This window comes from Zophobas morio, unplaced genomic scaffold (assembly GCF_036711695.1).
Source record: "Zophobas morio isolate AGI-343-1 ecotype UQ-CSIRO unplaced genomic scaffold, CSIRO_AGI_Zmor_V1 ptg000030l, whole genome shotgun sequence".
Taxonomy (NCBI): Eukaryota; Metazoa; Arthropoda; class Insecta; order Coleoptera; family Tenebrionidae; genus Zophobas; species Zophobas morio.
This window is the reverse complement of record NW_026972135.1, coordinates 16152964-16170250: the sequence shown is the minus strand read 5'-3', so window position 1 is coordinate 16170250 and position 17287 is coordinate 16152964. Positions and strand designations below refer to the sequence as shown.

Here is a 17287-nt window from a genome sequence, read left to right as displayed (position 1 = left end):
AAACAGTTTGAAACAAAGTACTACTTTATTTCACTCGTCTTGGATTTTTTCATATTTAGAAATATTTTTTTATCAATTAGAAATAAAATAATATATTTATATTATTGGATTCGCAATTGAATCATCTGTTAAAATGCTTTCAAAAATATATACCTTGCAATTTAAAAAAATAGAGATTTGCGTCACCCGCCAAAACCAATTATGTATGTGGTCTTATTTGTAGTGTACTGAATTAAAGTTTCAAACTAAAAACAATAGCGTTTACGAAATTTCAATTTCTATCCGTTCTGAGGACATGAGGCCTTGGATTTTATTTGGGACACCTCAGAGCACACATACTAAAAAAAGTTGATACGAAAAAGATAACGGCGTTCCGGAAATTTTGACCAATCGTATATAGGTATGCCTTACTTCCTTTAAAAATTAAAAGCCAACGATGACACAGCAATTTTATTATGTTACACAATACTCGGGCGTTGGCATGAATGTATTTGCCTTATCATATTTATTTGAATTTCCTTATTCAGCAAACAATGCAACAAAATTACTGCGTTGCAAGAGAAACGAGACATGTCGAAAATGAAGATATTGAAACGCGATAGTTACGAGTATAATAGTTTGTAAAAATTTACTTTTGCCCTAAAATGTTTTAGGAGGCGAGAGTGCAGTTACGAACACCGACGCTCGTGAAATGTTTATCAAATGGGTAACCTTTATTTTAAACAATACATTTTTCTGCAGTGTTTCTATTTAAAATATTGCGTAACATTCCCAGCTGTGCAGCTGTGTTGCCACTATTAAGCACAGACAGCGCGGGAGGAATAACAAAAAATGCGATAGTGCGAAGGAGTGCGAACGAAGTCGATTTAGCGGGTGCCGCACCGACAATAACTTGCGATTGATGTCATTGGCAAATTAATTTGTGTTAAATTGAGTCGTATTAAGTACAGTAGTGCAGTAAACTTTTTCAACTTCTTATGTGTTGTGTGTGCAACATGAATACGGAACAGGCACGTGTTATGTTGATTGGAAAAACGAAAATTATTCAAGAACAAAAAGAGCATTCAGGATTTCTTCGCATTGAACTACCAGGAGCATCGGCGAGGACTGAAGAAAATGTTGGCATCAGAGGAGGCCAAGACCAGGTAAATTTATTTTTAATGTTTGCACGTAATAGTATGATCCAAAGTTTTCATCTAATTGTAAAAGGGAGGCTGTAAGTGGCGCATGTAGGATATGACAGAGGCAGAAAGCCAATGTTTATTGGAAACGCTTATTAATCACAGCCTCCCTTTATGTAAAGACATTTAGGTCAGACTGTACTTTCATGGAACTTGTGGCAGAGTGGACGGTGAATTCACATTCCAATTATTTTACATCGATAGATGCATTTCTGTTAATTTAAACAGCATCTATTTTAAAGTTCGCAAAATAAATTCAGTAAAAAGCAAATTCACTAAAAGTTGCCAGTTCCTAATTTATCTTGTAAAGAAATCTTTCATTCTTTGAAAATTACATTTAACACGGCAAAAAGCAATTCGTTACATGGTTTGTTATATAAATTATAAAATTTTGTTCAACAATTTCCACATTTTTTTTACTTCGCATGCGTAAATTTAAAAAAATAGTGAAAAGTTATTTAGACAGAACGTTCCTGACCTATTATTATGAAATAGGATTCTGCGAATTTTATTTTTTCATGACAACGCCTATAAGTAAAAAAAATGTATGCACTGTTGAAATTGCAAATAAGGAAGGTTACTTGGTGTATGTTTCAAGTGAGTTTTTCATAATAAAATGATGTGCTAACACTGCTAACGTCATGAAGTTTGTTGCAAGGTTGTATCAATTTGGACAGGTACCAGGGTTCAATAAAATCGGATTTTTTTCAATAAAATTAAATTCAATGTTCACTTTACGGTCACGATTTTTTTGGGCCATTTTACTTTTTCACTTATCTGAAATTAAAATTCAAAAAGTAGAAGACATTGGTTTAAGTTTATTTAGTCATTACAATATAATTCAGCTTTTTCGAAAAATTATAAAATTCCATTTTGCGAATTTTATTTTTGTGGTAACGCCTAAAGTTATAATAAACATCTTTGAAATTTTCAAATGTTTTAAGGCTATAAAGAGCATAAGAAATTTTTAGTCAAAATATATTTGCATATCCCCTCCAAAAAATTGATGACGTCAGCTCAAAAGTTTGCCAAATAATCCTATCTAAAATGTACAAAATATGATGGGTCTCTTCTTGTGATTTATCATTCCATTCAAATTTTTTAGATTTGCATATACAGGCTGACCCAAAAAATTAATGAATGGGTAAATTCATTTCATTGATTTAATCAGGAACTACCAAACCGAATGCTTTGAAATCTTGCAAATCTTTTAAGGTTATAAAGAGCATAATAAATTTTTAGTAAAAATATATTTGCTTATCCCCTCCAAAAAATTAATGACGTCACCCCAAAATTTTGCTGAATAAATCCTATCTAAAATGTACAAAATATGATGGGTCTCTTCTTGTGATTTATCATTCCATTCAAATTTTTTGGATTTGCATATACAGGGTGACCCAAAAAATTAATGAATTGGTCAATTTATTTCATTGGTTTAATCAGGAACTACAGAACCGAATGCTTTGAAATTTTACAAATGTTTTAAGGTTATAAAGAGCAGAAGAAATTTTTAGTCAAAATATATTTGCTTATCCCCTCCAAAAAATTGATGACGTCACCCCAAAATTTTGCTGAATAAATCCTATCTAAAATGTACAAAATATGATGAGCCTCTTCTTGTGATTTATCAATCCATTCATATTTTTTTGATATGCATATGCAGGATGACCCAAAAAAATTAATGAATGCGTGAATTTATTTTATTGATTTAATCAAGGACTACTGAACCGAATGTTTTGAAATTTTGCAAATGTTTTAAGGTTATAAAAAGCATAAGAAATTTTTAGTCAAAATATATTTGCTTATCGCCTCCAAAAAATTGATGACGTCAGCTCAAAAGTTTGCCGAATAATCCTATCTAAAATGTGCAAAATATGATGAGTCTCTTCTTGTAATTTATCATTCCAGTCATATTTTTTGGATTTGGATTTACAGGGTGACTCAAAAAATTTAATGAATGCGCAAATTTATTTTATTGATTTAATCAAGAACTACACAAAACCGAATGCTTTGAAATCTAATGCAAAAAAAACATCATAGGCATGCAGTCGTCACGTTTACGACAGCGAGAGAAGTACTGTCTAAACTCTTCAGACCAATTTTTTTGTATTGTTTTTCAAAAACGCATTTATAGCAAAATATAATGATGGACTAACATGTCGTAGATGTAAAAGCATATTGTTTTGTACATTCTGAATAGGAAACACTCTTGAAATCATTAATTTTGTTGATAATATTTGATAGTGTAAGTTAATCGCTTTTCTTAAGAAAAATACAGTTTCAGCTTCAAAATACACCATCCCGAATGGTGAACAAAGTGGTCCTTATGCCGATCGAGAGCTAAGTGAGGATGATTGTTATCATATACCCACCGAGGACAGCAGGAGTAGCAGCGACGAGATTTCTGAAAGCACACCCTTGACAACAGTATCATTAAGACTTCAATTAAAACCTAGAAAACAAGGAAAGAAAGAATTCCTAAAAGATGTAAAAAGGTAAAATAAAATTTTAAAAATATGTAATCACATATTGCAATACTTTATAAAATGTTTATAAAAAACACGTAGTACAAATATATTTTGTAATTTCAGATGCGTAAATACCACCCCAAAGTCCAAAGTTTGTCAAGAAAAAGATTCGGAATGGAAAGAAGATTATTGACGTTTCGTCGACAAGAAGATGATCGAATGTATAGGATAACTGTTAGGACCTCAGATATACGGGAAACACACAATTTCGTAACTTGCCCTAACTGGAAGTACTTAATAGTCAAGCTGACGATTTGGAGAAATTTCGTGTAAAATCTTTAGAACTATAACGGTATATTCAATCGGAGGATTATGATTTAAAAGATGTTACACATAGAGAATTTTGACGAAGACATATTAGCGAAAGAATTATTATGTAAGTATTGACTCAGAAGTTTAAGATCTAACTGATGATTTAAACATTTAGATAGCATGTAAGGCTATAATTTTTTTTATTTTTTATGGTTGGGTTTTTTACATTTTTTATTTAACGTTATTGAAATTGTATCGTTGTATCATGTAGGTACTGTTTTCATAACTTTATTTCGTTATCGGCTCGCTGCAGGTTTCATTGGTTTAGTAACTTTAAAAATTTTTAATGTCATGTTTAAAAAATTAACGAATTAGGTCTACATTAATAATAATCAAACGATGTTATTATTTAGTGTGTCTTGATATTTCAAATAGTTAGGTAGTTAACAGCGCAAAAAATGAGTCTCTTTAACATATTTCTTATATTATATGAAGCAGTGATTTTGAATTAGGGCTTTTTAAATCTGCAGTTTGAAAAATTTTTTTCGAACAAATTTTTTACACCAAGTTAAAACAGATTTTACAATTTCTGATATTTTCTATTCGTAAATTTGTATTTGCATTAAAGAATATGCTTTTGATTTATATCTTTCAACGTGTTCATGTGTTTTCACTTGGTGCTTAGAAATCTGTACAACATGGTGAATGCTTAAATTTTTTGCGACATAGTTGTCATAGTAAAAATTTTACGTGTCATTGTAATTTACTGAAAGTAATAGGGTAATAGGTAACAATAAATCTACGCAGTCAACGATACAAAAAAGTGTCTACATAATACGAGATGTTATTGTTATTGTTTCTAATAGAATCTTATTATTTAGCGGAGAAATCACCACTTCTTGATGTGGTAGTCACAGGATCAAAGAAAACGGTACAAAAAAACAAGCATACAGAACACCAACAAAACAAGTAATGACAAGAAATTAAGTAAAGAAATTGAGTATTACAATGCTGATACTAGAACATTCCCAAATAGAAACACCACATAAAAAGTCAAGAAATTCTCGAGGAAAACCAAGAATTCCGTCAACGAAACAACTTGAAGCCATAGTTTCTAATCCATCTAAAAGGCAAAAATTAACGTAAGAAACTACTCTATTGCAAACAGTTTTTAAAACTTGATAGAAAACAAAAAAATATCCACTTTAAATTTCTGTATAACGAAAGTACTTCCTGTAAACAAGAATGTTTTTCAAACTGCTAGTTAAACGAGGTCACTGAAGAGTATGGTTAACTTCAATTCATTTACCTTTTCTTTCGGAATTCCTGGGTATGTTTTTTATTTTGTACCTTGATTATATATATTTTTAATATTCTTCAGTCGAGAACGTTTTTCAAACTGTTTTTAAAACAAAATCGCCGTTTAATTGGATTCAATATCAAATTAAGGCTAGCTGCTAGGTCTTTTACATGTGATTTTCAGTACATATTCAGAAGGTAATATTTCCAGTATTAATGGACGTATGGTCGTAAAATTTTAAATATAACATCTCCACAACTTTCTCTACATAGCACAAGGTCAGTTTTGTTAAAAACAATTTAATCATCACCTTTTTTTTAATGAAATTTTTGCATTAACGTATCTTTCAAAATTAATATCTCAATTATGTATGGAAATTGCAGAACACTGTTTCAGTTGATAAAACTCCATCGTACCAAATACGTTGGAAATGGGACAGTCAAAGTTGTCTAGTAGAAGCTTTTAGATGCTTCTTTTTCTGTATCTCAGTTCCAACAAAAAAAGTGGACGATATGTCTGGTACGATTTTTGAAGTTTGGTGAGATAAAAACGGTGGAAACCGCGTTCCAAAATTTCCATATATAATTCAGATATTGATTTTTTAAAACACGTGAAAGTTTCAACAAAATTTAAAAAATATGAAATAATAAACTATTTAAATCATTTCAAACTACCGGGTGGGAAAAATTACACATCGTTTCGGGTGTAATTTTAAGGCCATGGGGTCCTCTTGGACCCCATGGCCTTATTTAGCCAAAATTAAGGAATTAATCAAAAATTTTTGGCGAATCCAAATTATTTATTAATTTTAAACACAACCAAGTTAAAAAAATTACATAACAATATTAAATAAGCATTTTTCGTTACAGTTTTTTGTTCCAGCATTCCTGACATTCAACAGTACGAGTAGAATGTACTCGGCAAACAAATCTTTTTTAGGAAATGCAAAAATTTCTTGATTTCTGTCCCTGTTACTTATATAGACGAAACAGCGTCCGCGGGATTGTACTGATATCGATTTTGATAAGGTGCCATTTATAAAACAAAATTTAATTTTTTAGAGAGATTAAATTGTCACACTGACACCGATACTGACGCTTGCAAGTCTGTATCAAAACAGCAACGCCGTCTATAAACTAGTAAAGAATAAAACAATGGTTTTTGAAAGACTAAATTCTCAGAATAAAACCTGCAGGTGCAATAAAATCTCAAAAATATAGACAAAAAAATGGCAACAAAAAGAACCAGGTGGGGTCCATGCGGACCCCAAGAGACTAATTTTTTTTTTGTAACAGACTGTTACACCTATACAATTGATATTTTTTGAATGCATAGCAAAAGGCCTTAATTGAAGCTACTAAAAATACCACTATCGTTAAACCAGAAAATAACGGGAAAAAATAGGAAATTGTATCAATGGGGTCCATTTGGACACCACCCGGTAGTTTGAAGGTTAAAAAAATTCTCGTATTATGTAGCGAAACTTGTGGACAGGTTACATTTAAATTTTCGTAACAGTAAATGTGTTAATAAGGGAGATATTAAATTCTGAATATATATTGACAATATCATAAGAACCAAACGTAGCGATTTCTCATAACTGGAAGTATTTATGTACCTTTAGATTTTTGGAATTCCTAGATATATTTTATTTTCTACATTAATAGTTTTTTTATAATATCTATTGTTCGTACAGTTGAGAAAGTTTTTCAAGCTGTTTGTAAAACTAGGTCATTATATAGTTGCATTTAATATCGAATTAAATGGAAATATTTATTTAGGTACCTTTAGTTTTTTGGAATTAAGTATAAGTATATTTTTTTGTCTTCTACTTTAATTTTTTGTAATAATCTTCAGTTGAGAATATTGTGCAATTGAATTCAGTAGAGATAAATATGTATGTATGTAGTGTTAGTTTTTTTGGAATTTTGTCATTTACCTTAATAATTTTCCTAATATTCTTTAGTTGTAGGCCTGGTTCACAAAAATTGTAGTTATATAGTAAACACAAAAAAATAAAATGTTACTGACAGTGATTGCTTTTTATTGCAGTATCAAACATTGAAAATTGTAAATTTTCCCGAGTTAAATATTTGATATGGAGCTTATATTATAGTTACAAAATGGCATAGTGTCAAACTGTGTGTATTGTAAGCTGCATAAGTTTGTTCGGTTCTTTTTAAAATTCAGGATAGGGTACATTTATAAAGGCAACTTTTATTATAATATTTAAGTTATTTATTAACAGTCAGGTACTTCTATGAAAACTAATTCTTTCAACGAAGTTAAAAGTTCGTTTAATTTGAAAGACAGTTCAACGCAGCCATGAAACTAGCCGTAAGATGTGTATAATTTAGTTAAAATTGTAACTGAACATTTTTGTGGCAAATGAAATTATTCAATCCAAACTCAAGAGAAATGGGTTTTATTAAGGACAAAAAGTTGTAGTTGTTCAACGTTTGGTAGTAAAATATTAACAACAATTTTAGAACAGTCCTTTCAAAAACATATTAAAGATTTACGAAGATAGAGTAAATAAAAAGTTTCAGTGTGTGCTCTTATTTATCTATTTAATTTTAAATAGAGTTGTTAAATATTGAAAAATACTTAAATCTATAGGTGATTTTCCTTTAAATTATGTTTAAAAGATATGGCTGTACACATTGTAGTCGCTGTTTTCAATCTTCTTTAAGGTTCTCCGAAAATTTACTCGAATGTTGTCAGTGTTCGCAACTGTATTAATTTATTTAACTTTAAATGCGGTTTGTTAAAAGCTTCACAACTCTCTTTATATATAATATTAGATACAGTTTGTTAAATATTAAAATTACGCAAATCTGTGAAGTGAATGTTTTTTAACGTGAGTTTAAAAGATATAGCTGTGTAAAATTGGTTGCATAAAATGTTAGCAGAAGTTCAAACCGTTGATAATACAGAGAGCAAACCAGTATGTCCACCTATGGGCACATAAGAGAAATGCAAACTCTAAAATCTTGCGAGAGCACACACCCGCAAGGGGTGAAGGGGGAACAAGGAGCATGCTCTTGTAAAGTAATCTACATCATTAATATTATTATTCCAGAATTTAGCATAACCAGGAAAGCAGGGATGAATCATCAGCAGCTTTTTTTATAGTCGATAAAAGCTGTATATATTTATTTAAGGTACAATAAATATATGGAGGTTGAAGGGCTACCTAATAGATCTCCAAGAGAATAATAATATTGCTATATAAATTACAAAGAGTTATTACAATATTACCAAGAGAGAAAAGAATAAATATTTACCAAATTACAAACTACAAAGTTTACCAAGTAATGTATATTGTTGGATTGAAAAGAGAAAAAAAACATACTTAGATATATGTACATATAATTATTTATTTATTAATAAATGTCAACGTTGGATATAAAACATTAATGATTACATCTATATTAGAAGAAAAGTTGAGTCAACCGTCATAGGTGATAGGTGCGTCATTGTGCGAACTCCGCGTTCACTTGGTATTTGGTGACCCCTTTTCCAAATGTTAACTTGCGAATTGGGATTATTGTTATTCTGTTTGTCTGTGTACATATTTTCGTATTGATATCGGCGGGTTTTCGGTTGTTTTCTGGGAATTCAGTACATGTTTTCTCAGTACCAAGGTTTGGATATCAATTCAAGTCTTATCGTAATTTATTTGCGCTGATAAGAGATCTTTTTGAGGAGGTGAAGTACTGTGGCATTGTACTCACTCGAACGCAAGTATAATTTATTCTATCCAAACAACATATGCCCAGTAGAAATGGAGACGCCTACGAATTCATTTACGAAAAGGGATCAGGCTATAGTTCTAAATGCAATTAAAGACTTAAAACTTATTGATTACGTCGTGACTGTTCCACATGTCGAACAAAAAGTATGTATTTATTTAAAAGAAAAATTATATGTTGACTTAATCATTTCAGATCATCAAAATATTGTCGTTAAGGAAAATGTAGTTAGTACACTCGTACGTTGAGAAATTAGCACCATAAATGCGCTAAAATACAGTTAGATTATTAATTAAATTAAAATGAAATGCGAGGTTTCCAACAACTATGGCAAAATAATCAGAAAACGGGATCATATTGAATGGCATTAAATTCAAAATGAAATTATCGACTGCAACAAAATCAAATTAAAATGTTTTCCATTCGGAAACTTCCCAAAAACTCATCTAAAATATCCGTGTCGCGAACGAAGGGGTCGAATCCGCAAATTAAGGAAACGCTTCATATGTACGACCGAACTCGAGAACACATTATGAAAAAAAAAGGAAAGCAAGATAAGTTAAGTATGACTTCTTCTCGGTCTCGGCAAATTCTTCTAAGTTCGGATTTCTTCAAAATTCAGCAAAAATAGTAAAGAAAACTCGGTACGAAAACGGGCATAGTCTTCGACTGCAACTGGGAACGTGAATGAATATCACTTCTGGCGCTACTGCTTTTATAGGGATTTTTACCCGTTTATCTTGTTTCCCGCGACGTTAGTAAGCCATATTTCTTAGTGATTTATGTGTTACTCGGAACGCGACTTTAGGACTATTTCGTTGTTTTATAGGGTTTAATATGGTTTTGTTTCTGATGTTTTTATAGGACTACTGTGTCGTATATCATCGGGTGCGTCATGGTTCCCATGTCGTCATCGCTACATTTCGTCAGCCTGTTGCATCTGTTTGAAACGGCAGTGTTCTTTAATGTTTTTTTATGCGTCTGCGTTTCGTCGGCAGCTGTTTTAGTTTGGGTACAAATTCGGATGAAAGTAATTGCGATTGGCGATTTTTATGGTGTACGGTTCTGCGCATGATGTTTGCAATGTTTGACAAGCGCAATGATATTTGCAATTTGCGAATATGCGAATTTTGTTCCTACGTTTGGGGATTAGAACATGCATGTTACGTGATTAAGGGCCGGTTTATAGAACAGCGAGTTAAATATTTAATCCTCGATTAGTTTAACAGAGAATTAAAATGTGGAATATGAGTCCGTGATTGGTTAAAATATCCGCGTTACCTGGCAACGGACCTCAGTTAAAAGTTAATCGCGAATTAACTTTAACTTCGCTTTCTGTAAATCGGGTTTCAGATTTGCAAATTTTCGAATTTTGTTGTTATGTTCTGAGGATTTGTTATTCGTCTTTTTGTTATGATTTTCTCGTGAACGAATTTAGTGGCGGCTCCTCACAACACTCCTTAGCAAAAAGTAAAATGCGAGCACCTAAATGTTCACAGTTTTACTACTACGTCCCTAATATGGTTTTCTATCTGTTTTATTAGCAAAACTTTCCTATTATTTCTGATTGTTAAATTCTTACGGATATAAAAGTTGTGCCAATAATACTTGCGCTCTTCTGGTTGTGACAAGTGTGCATCTCCATGGGTTGTTAATTTCACTTTTTTGGTCCAAGGTTATTGTGGTGGGCAACTCGATGACTACCGTTTAGCGAGGAGTTACACCTTGATATATTTTTGTGCACGTTGGAGTTTGTATGAGGGCGAGGAGGCATTTTTTGGTTTTGCCTCTCTGTTGTGTTCGCTTGTGATCGGCTCGTCTGAGTGCAAGTGATCTGCTCTATGGCTTCATATACTCGGGCTGCTTGGTGTTGGTAACCTCTCCTCGAAATTTCGTGATTGGTCTCGGAGTGTCATGACCGGCTGATGCTTCCTTGTTTGCCATGTAGACGAGGTTCTCCTTGCAGATGGATCACCACGTTATGTTGGAGGAAGTTCGTGCCAACAAGGTGAGGCTTTCTGGGGAAGTTGAGGGTACTTCCAGAAAAGTTGGTGTTGTGGGTGTGGATTGCGTGTCCCCACTGGCTGGATTTTTTGTGTTGTGGAGCCCCTCGATATAGGTTGATCATGCAACATAAAAGTAAATTAATGATAATCAGACCGAACATAATCATTAGGATATCATTGTATTGCTCCAGTTCATTGAAAATTTGTGCTGATGAGCACCTTGGTTGATATGCGAACCCTAATGCATCTATCTTTCTTGGCTGATAGAAGGGTAAGGGGGTACATGATTACAACATTCCAGGCGCTTATTAATGCTTGTCCGAACGAGGGGTCATTCCTTTAAATTAGTCAAAGTTAACTTTAAAAAACAGCTAGACAGATATATATTGTTAACAGGGTTTTGGTAAGTGGAATTTTTTACCAAAGGAGGTTGTGTTGAGTGACTCGGTTTTAAGTTTCAAATGTAGCTACGATCAGTACAGGTAGGTATTAACGTTGCGCTAGCATAACAGGCACAGACCTCTGCCCGATCGCAGTTTCATAATAATAATAATAAATTAAAATACGAATAAAATTGTTATATATTTGTCGTAAATTAGGTATATCAGCTGTATTTAAAAGTTTACGAACATTGTTATCAATCAATTGCAATTCACAGAAGATCGTTAAAAGTTGTTATGTTCATGGAATGAAATTGTGAATCCTTTAATACAAATTTTTCCAGTGATGAATGTGCTACCACTTTTCCACAAATTAACAAGCAGAGCTTAAAAAACGGAGTCAGAAGTAACATATACAGGGTGACTGCGAAATAAGTGCAAATATTTTAACCACGGCATCCCCCACCCTAGTAGAGCCGAAATATAGAAAAAACAAATTAAAAATCGAATGGGGCAAAACCCCCATGAACCACCCTCGATACGAAGGCACTGTAAACAGAGTTGGAAAAACGTTCGAATAAAAACGACCTAAACACTTTCAGTTTCAATTAAAAGTAAAACCTACTTTTTGCTGATTATCATTCGTTCATTCATTTACTCATTTATCGTTAAAGGTCACTGTGAAAGTTTTTTGGTAATTTTGATTCTGACGGATGTTTGGTCCTTGTCACAACGATTTTACATTGTTTATTGGAACAGAAATAAGAGCAACTTAGAATGCTACTACCTTTTTACAAGAAATGTTGAAAATGTTGTCCTTGACTAGCAATACAGGCGTCAGAGCGTCGCAAGAGATTTGTTGATAGGTAAAAACTACTTTCACTCGTTGAAGCTCTTCGATAATTTCTGGACACTGTTGATTTCCACAAACGAACTGTTTCATCCAACCGATACACATTTATCGAAAACCGTCTCTTGCAATCGTACTTGTTGACGAGCATGTGGAGTTTGATCGGACAAAAAGTGAGTTACACAACGTGGACAATCAGCGGGCTCCAAACCCTTTACTTTGTCAACATGGTATGGATGTGGCCGTATTCTTTTAATGTAGGATGCACTACAAGCTGTGAAAATCCAACTTCTTCTTTCTGTCCTATCACGGCCACGATCGTGAGTTTGAAGTTGAAGGTACCATGATCTCGGAGTTGCTGTACCACTGATGCAAATGTTCGCCCACAACACCAATTACCATATCGACACAATCTGCATGGGAAAACACCACCATAAACCGATTTCACCGACCGCTCGATGCTAACTGGCCCTTTTCGTGTTTTTCACGTTGCGATTAAAAAAGTGCCTGATAAAGTCACTTTTTTGTTTCTTAATCCGACTCGCTCTGTTCCATTCATTGTAGTAATTATGTAGGTTACAAAACAGTCCAGCGGCGCGTACAACAATTTACATTTAATTTCAAATAATTTTTTCTAGACACTGCTACTACTTAGGACCGTGAATTTTACCCAGTGACATAATCATATGGTGAGCTATTCCCCATTTTTTTTTTCATGTATTTGGCAAACACCTTGTATATGTTACAGCTAATATCCGAAATCCGTTGTTATGCATAATAACTAGACATTTTAGGAATTACGCGTAATAACTAAACTTGTCAGTTATTATGCATAACAACCGGAAAGATTAGGAATTATGCGTAATAACTGAAATTTTCAGTTATTATGCATAATAACGGAAACATTTAGGTAATATTGATTATAACTAACAGAGGAACAGGAATTATGCATAATATTTTCAAAAAAGCTACCCACCCTGCCTCGCTTTCCCCTACATATCACATGTACAGTTGATTTAAAAAAAAAAAAAAAACGGGACAAATGACAGTAACATAAACGTCATATTCCCATTGCCTTTCATTGATCTATGAGAACCTGATTTGCCCATTTTTTGTGAAATCAGCTGGGCATGTTAGGCAATATGCTCAATGACTAATGTTTCAGGTATTATCCATAATTCCTGTTCCTCTGTTAGTTATTATCAATATTACCTAAACGTTTCCGTTATTATGCATAATAACTGAAAATTCCAGTTATTATGCATAATTCCTAACCTTTCCGGTTATTATGCATAATAACTGACCAGTTTAGTTATTACGCATAATTCCTAAAATGTCTAGTTATTATGCATAATAACGTATTTCGGATATTAGCTGTAACATATATATATATCTCAAATAGATCTCCGAAATGCATGTGCACTGCAGTAACTTTTTATTCACAAAAGCTAACAAGTTTTCTGAATCGGTAAAACCTTGCAGTATAAATCATGTCAACAGAACGGAAGTGTCTGGATTGTTATTTACTATTTATTTTATTATCTAATTCAGATAAATGTTGCTGTGCGTCAATTCAAATACGTAAAACTAGTATATTAAGGAATAAAGAAAATAACTTGTTTTAAAACTTCTAAAAATTTATGTGTCACTGATATTTCTCAAAATACTTAAAAACGTATATTTCGTATTTATACGGATACCGTTAACTATGGAGGTAATATCACTAATATTGCTACTGTAACTGAAATATAACTAAAATAAAATAATTTTTTACTAAATTTATGAGTGACAACAAATGTTTAATAATGCTGCTCAGTTGTTATCAGTATTTTATATTTTTTGGTTCTCAATTTTTTATATGTGTGTGTAAATATGTTGTTTTCAAAATATATTATCAATATTTGTTACATTTTTTTAGAGGCATATCTTATTTTGAGCTAGGAAGTCCAGATCACACATTCATATTTTGTAGATTCCATCAGATGCTAAAAGAATAATACACTTGGAAATTTTTTACAAGTATAAGGGTCTGTTTAAAAAAAATCCAAATTAGACCATTTGCCTCATAGGGGATTCGGAGGAAACTACGTTTTTAGCGCTATAAAAATTATTAATGTATTTATTAATGAAATTTCCATTTTTTTGGAGGCTTCCATTAATAAGTGTCTTGTGCACACAAAATTAAAGATAAAGATTGATTATTTAATTTCGTTATATGTACTGGCTAAGTTAAAATAATAAGTACCCTTTTGAATGCTGGAATTGGCCAGACTAAATACGGTAATATTAATGATTACAGAACATATATGAAACCTTTGTAACTGGATTTTCTCAATTTATAAATTGACTCGTGCTAACGGGGAGTGTCTAGAATATTTACTATTTTATTATCTACCTCAGATAAATATTGTATAATAGTGTGCGTCAATGTAAGTACGTAATATCACTTCATTCAGGAATAAGAAAGATAACTACTTTTTATCACTTCTAAAAAATCACATACATATTACAATGATTTATGTCATTGATATTTCTCCAAATACTTAAACACCCATGATATTTCGTATTTATTCGACGGCAGTAACTAATACTTGTTATTAGTAGGAGTGTTGTTGGAGGAGAAAAATCTATTGCTATTACATTGCTACGATAGTTAAAATGGATACAGTGGTATGTAACTAGAACAAACTATTTTTTTGCTTAATTTATGTAACATTTATTACGCGTTTTATATAATATGGCTAATGTTTCATATTATGTAGATTCCGTCAGATGTTCAAAACAATGTGGACAGCGTTCCAAATCCTCAAAGTACCCCAGATACAACTGATGGATCTGAGAAACAGGACAAACGTATTGAGGAGAAAGTAATCGTCAATCAACCCACTCGATCGAACAATAGTACAACTATCATTATTAACGACGATCCTACAGGAGTCTGTTTAATTTGTTGCTGTTTACCCGATCATCATCATCATCATCATCATCACCATGACAGTACGGATGGCAGTTGCTGTACTTGTGACGGCGATGGTGGTTGTTGCTGCTGCGACGGGGACGGTGATTGCTGTGACTGCGATTGTGATTGTGACTGTGGCGACTGCGACTGTGATTGCGGCGATTGCGACTGTGATTGTGGTGACTGTTTTTGTTAATTTTATAAGTAAAAATATTTTCAGACTTTTTGTTTTAATTTTAATAGTTTTTATTATTTACATTATCAGATATATACGATTTTCTAAGCGGTTCATCAATGCGTTATGAAAATTTGGTGTTTCAATAATTAAATTTATTTTGTGAAAAAGACTGAAGAAATATTTCCGTAAAGTTAATCTTAAACTTAACTTAAGTTAATCTTAAACTTACAGTAATATTTATTAAGACCCTCCTGTCTACAAAGTGACCGCCGGGTGCCCGGAGCTTTTTTGGAATCTAGCAATAACTGATAGATGTATGTTGTGCTGCATTGAAAATTAGTCAGGGTCAAGTTATTATAATATTCACCCTGTATGTTCCAAAGATGTAAGGCCAATCTTATCTAAGACACCTGTAAATAGGGTAGCTTAACTCGAGTTAACTAGCCTCCGCAGAAAGGAAGAAAAATTAGTCGATTTATAACCTTGGATAATTTTGGGTTGACGAATTCAAGCTTCATTGAATCGCGGTATTATAGTTCTGAGAAAATTCCCACAAACCGGTAACGAAGTAACCATGTAATCATAATCACCTTTCACAAATTTTATTGCGTCTTCAACATAGATCACCGCCTCTTTCTCGCAAGTATCGTTGGGATAAAATCAGTTAATAGTACTCATAAAATTTATGTATCTGTTGGTAGGACATTCGAAATTCGAACACTGTTGTTTACATATCTCTTGAATCGATATAAATGGAAGATGAAAAAACAAATTTCTTACATAATGTATGAAAAAAATAAATATGTTGGGTTGTGATAGATTTGTAACGACCAGTGAGTTTTAATTTTATAAAAAAAAAAAAATAGGAAGACTTGTCAAGGCAGTTTTTCGTTTTACTGATATAATGACTGTGAGAGAATATAAGTAAAATATAAATAAACTAAGTAAAGACTAAAGTTTTTTGTGAAAATCTAATATGGAATGAATTAGTTTTTTAATGGCTATCTTTGTACATACAATAACCTCAGAATAAAACGAGGCTAAGTCTTAATGGAAAACAAATTGACACATCCATCGAACTATTTAGTGATAACTGATAACACTCCTATCTAACATCGTTTACGGAATTTTTAATGTATTGTCAACTCATCGAAATCACTGTTGTCGTTACATTCCTCTATTATCTTGTTTCCTTTTAAAAGGTCTGGCTTGCTTTTATTTGGTTCATGTTTAAAAATCTTCACTTCATTGAACTGTACTTACTCGTACACTGCATATATAGCCTAGAACAAAAATTATTATATACACGTTATCAACTCAAAAAGTTAGGATTGTTTTCAAATGACTCCGCGTTTCCTCTTATCATTGTTTTGTTCTTAAATTTGAAATCATATTTATGTAATTCGTTGTCATTTTAATTTTGCTAGTTTTAGTATTATTTTCAAATTTTTTACTGTTATATATTCTTCACAGATCGAATAAAGTCTGTTGGCAATTTAATAAACACGATTACTAATTTACTACAGCATTTCGCTGCGTTGTAGAATACTTCAAAGAAGTAAGGGATATTAAAATCATCGTCTCTAAGCCAAGTTTCGACTAATAAAGTAACATCGATGTCACAGTCAACAATATTACAAAGTGACCAGCATAAATAACACCCCTTATATATATGTCCTTAGCATAACAAGAACACTTACGTAAAATTTGTTGAAATGAAAATATATTTATTTTTTACACATTTAACGCAATTTAAAAATAAGGAATTTCAGAAAAAAAGCAATCATATTGACGGATGTGTCTGGAATATTTACTATTTTATTATCTGCCCCAGACAAGTATTGTATAATATACTATGCGTCAGAATAAATACGTAATATCAATTCATTCATGAATAA

The 17287-nt window shown here is 32.2% G+C and overlaps 1 protein-coding gene and 1 long non-coding RNA gene across 2 annotated transcripts; both read left to right on the top strand.

Moving 5' to 3' along the window:
- Nucleotides 1-913: 913 nt before the first annotated feature.
- On the top strand, nucleotides 914-7037 carry LOC135138876 (uncharacterized). Its single transcript, XR_010282076.1, has 4 exons — nucleotides 914-1145; nucleotides 3460-3676; nucleotides 3773-4085; nucleotides 4843-7037. It is a non-coding gene; the product is annotated as an uncharacterized LOC135138876 (long non-coding RNA).
- A 7776-nt stretch (nucleotides 7038-14813) lies between these two features.
- Nucleotides 14814-15436, top strand: LOC135138382 (uncharacterized). The gene is made up of 2 exons (XM_064068349.1): nucleotides 14814-14922; nucleotides 15015-15436. Exons 1-2 carry the CDS (start codon nucleotides 14911-14913, stop codon nucleotides 15405-15407), a joined length of 405 nt encoding a protein of 134 aa, XP_063924419.1. The 5' UTR covers nucleotides 14814-14910; the 3' UTR covers nucleotides 15408-15436.
- The last annotated feature ends 1851 nt before the right edge of the window (nucleotides 15437-17287 follow it).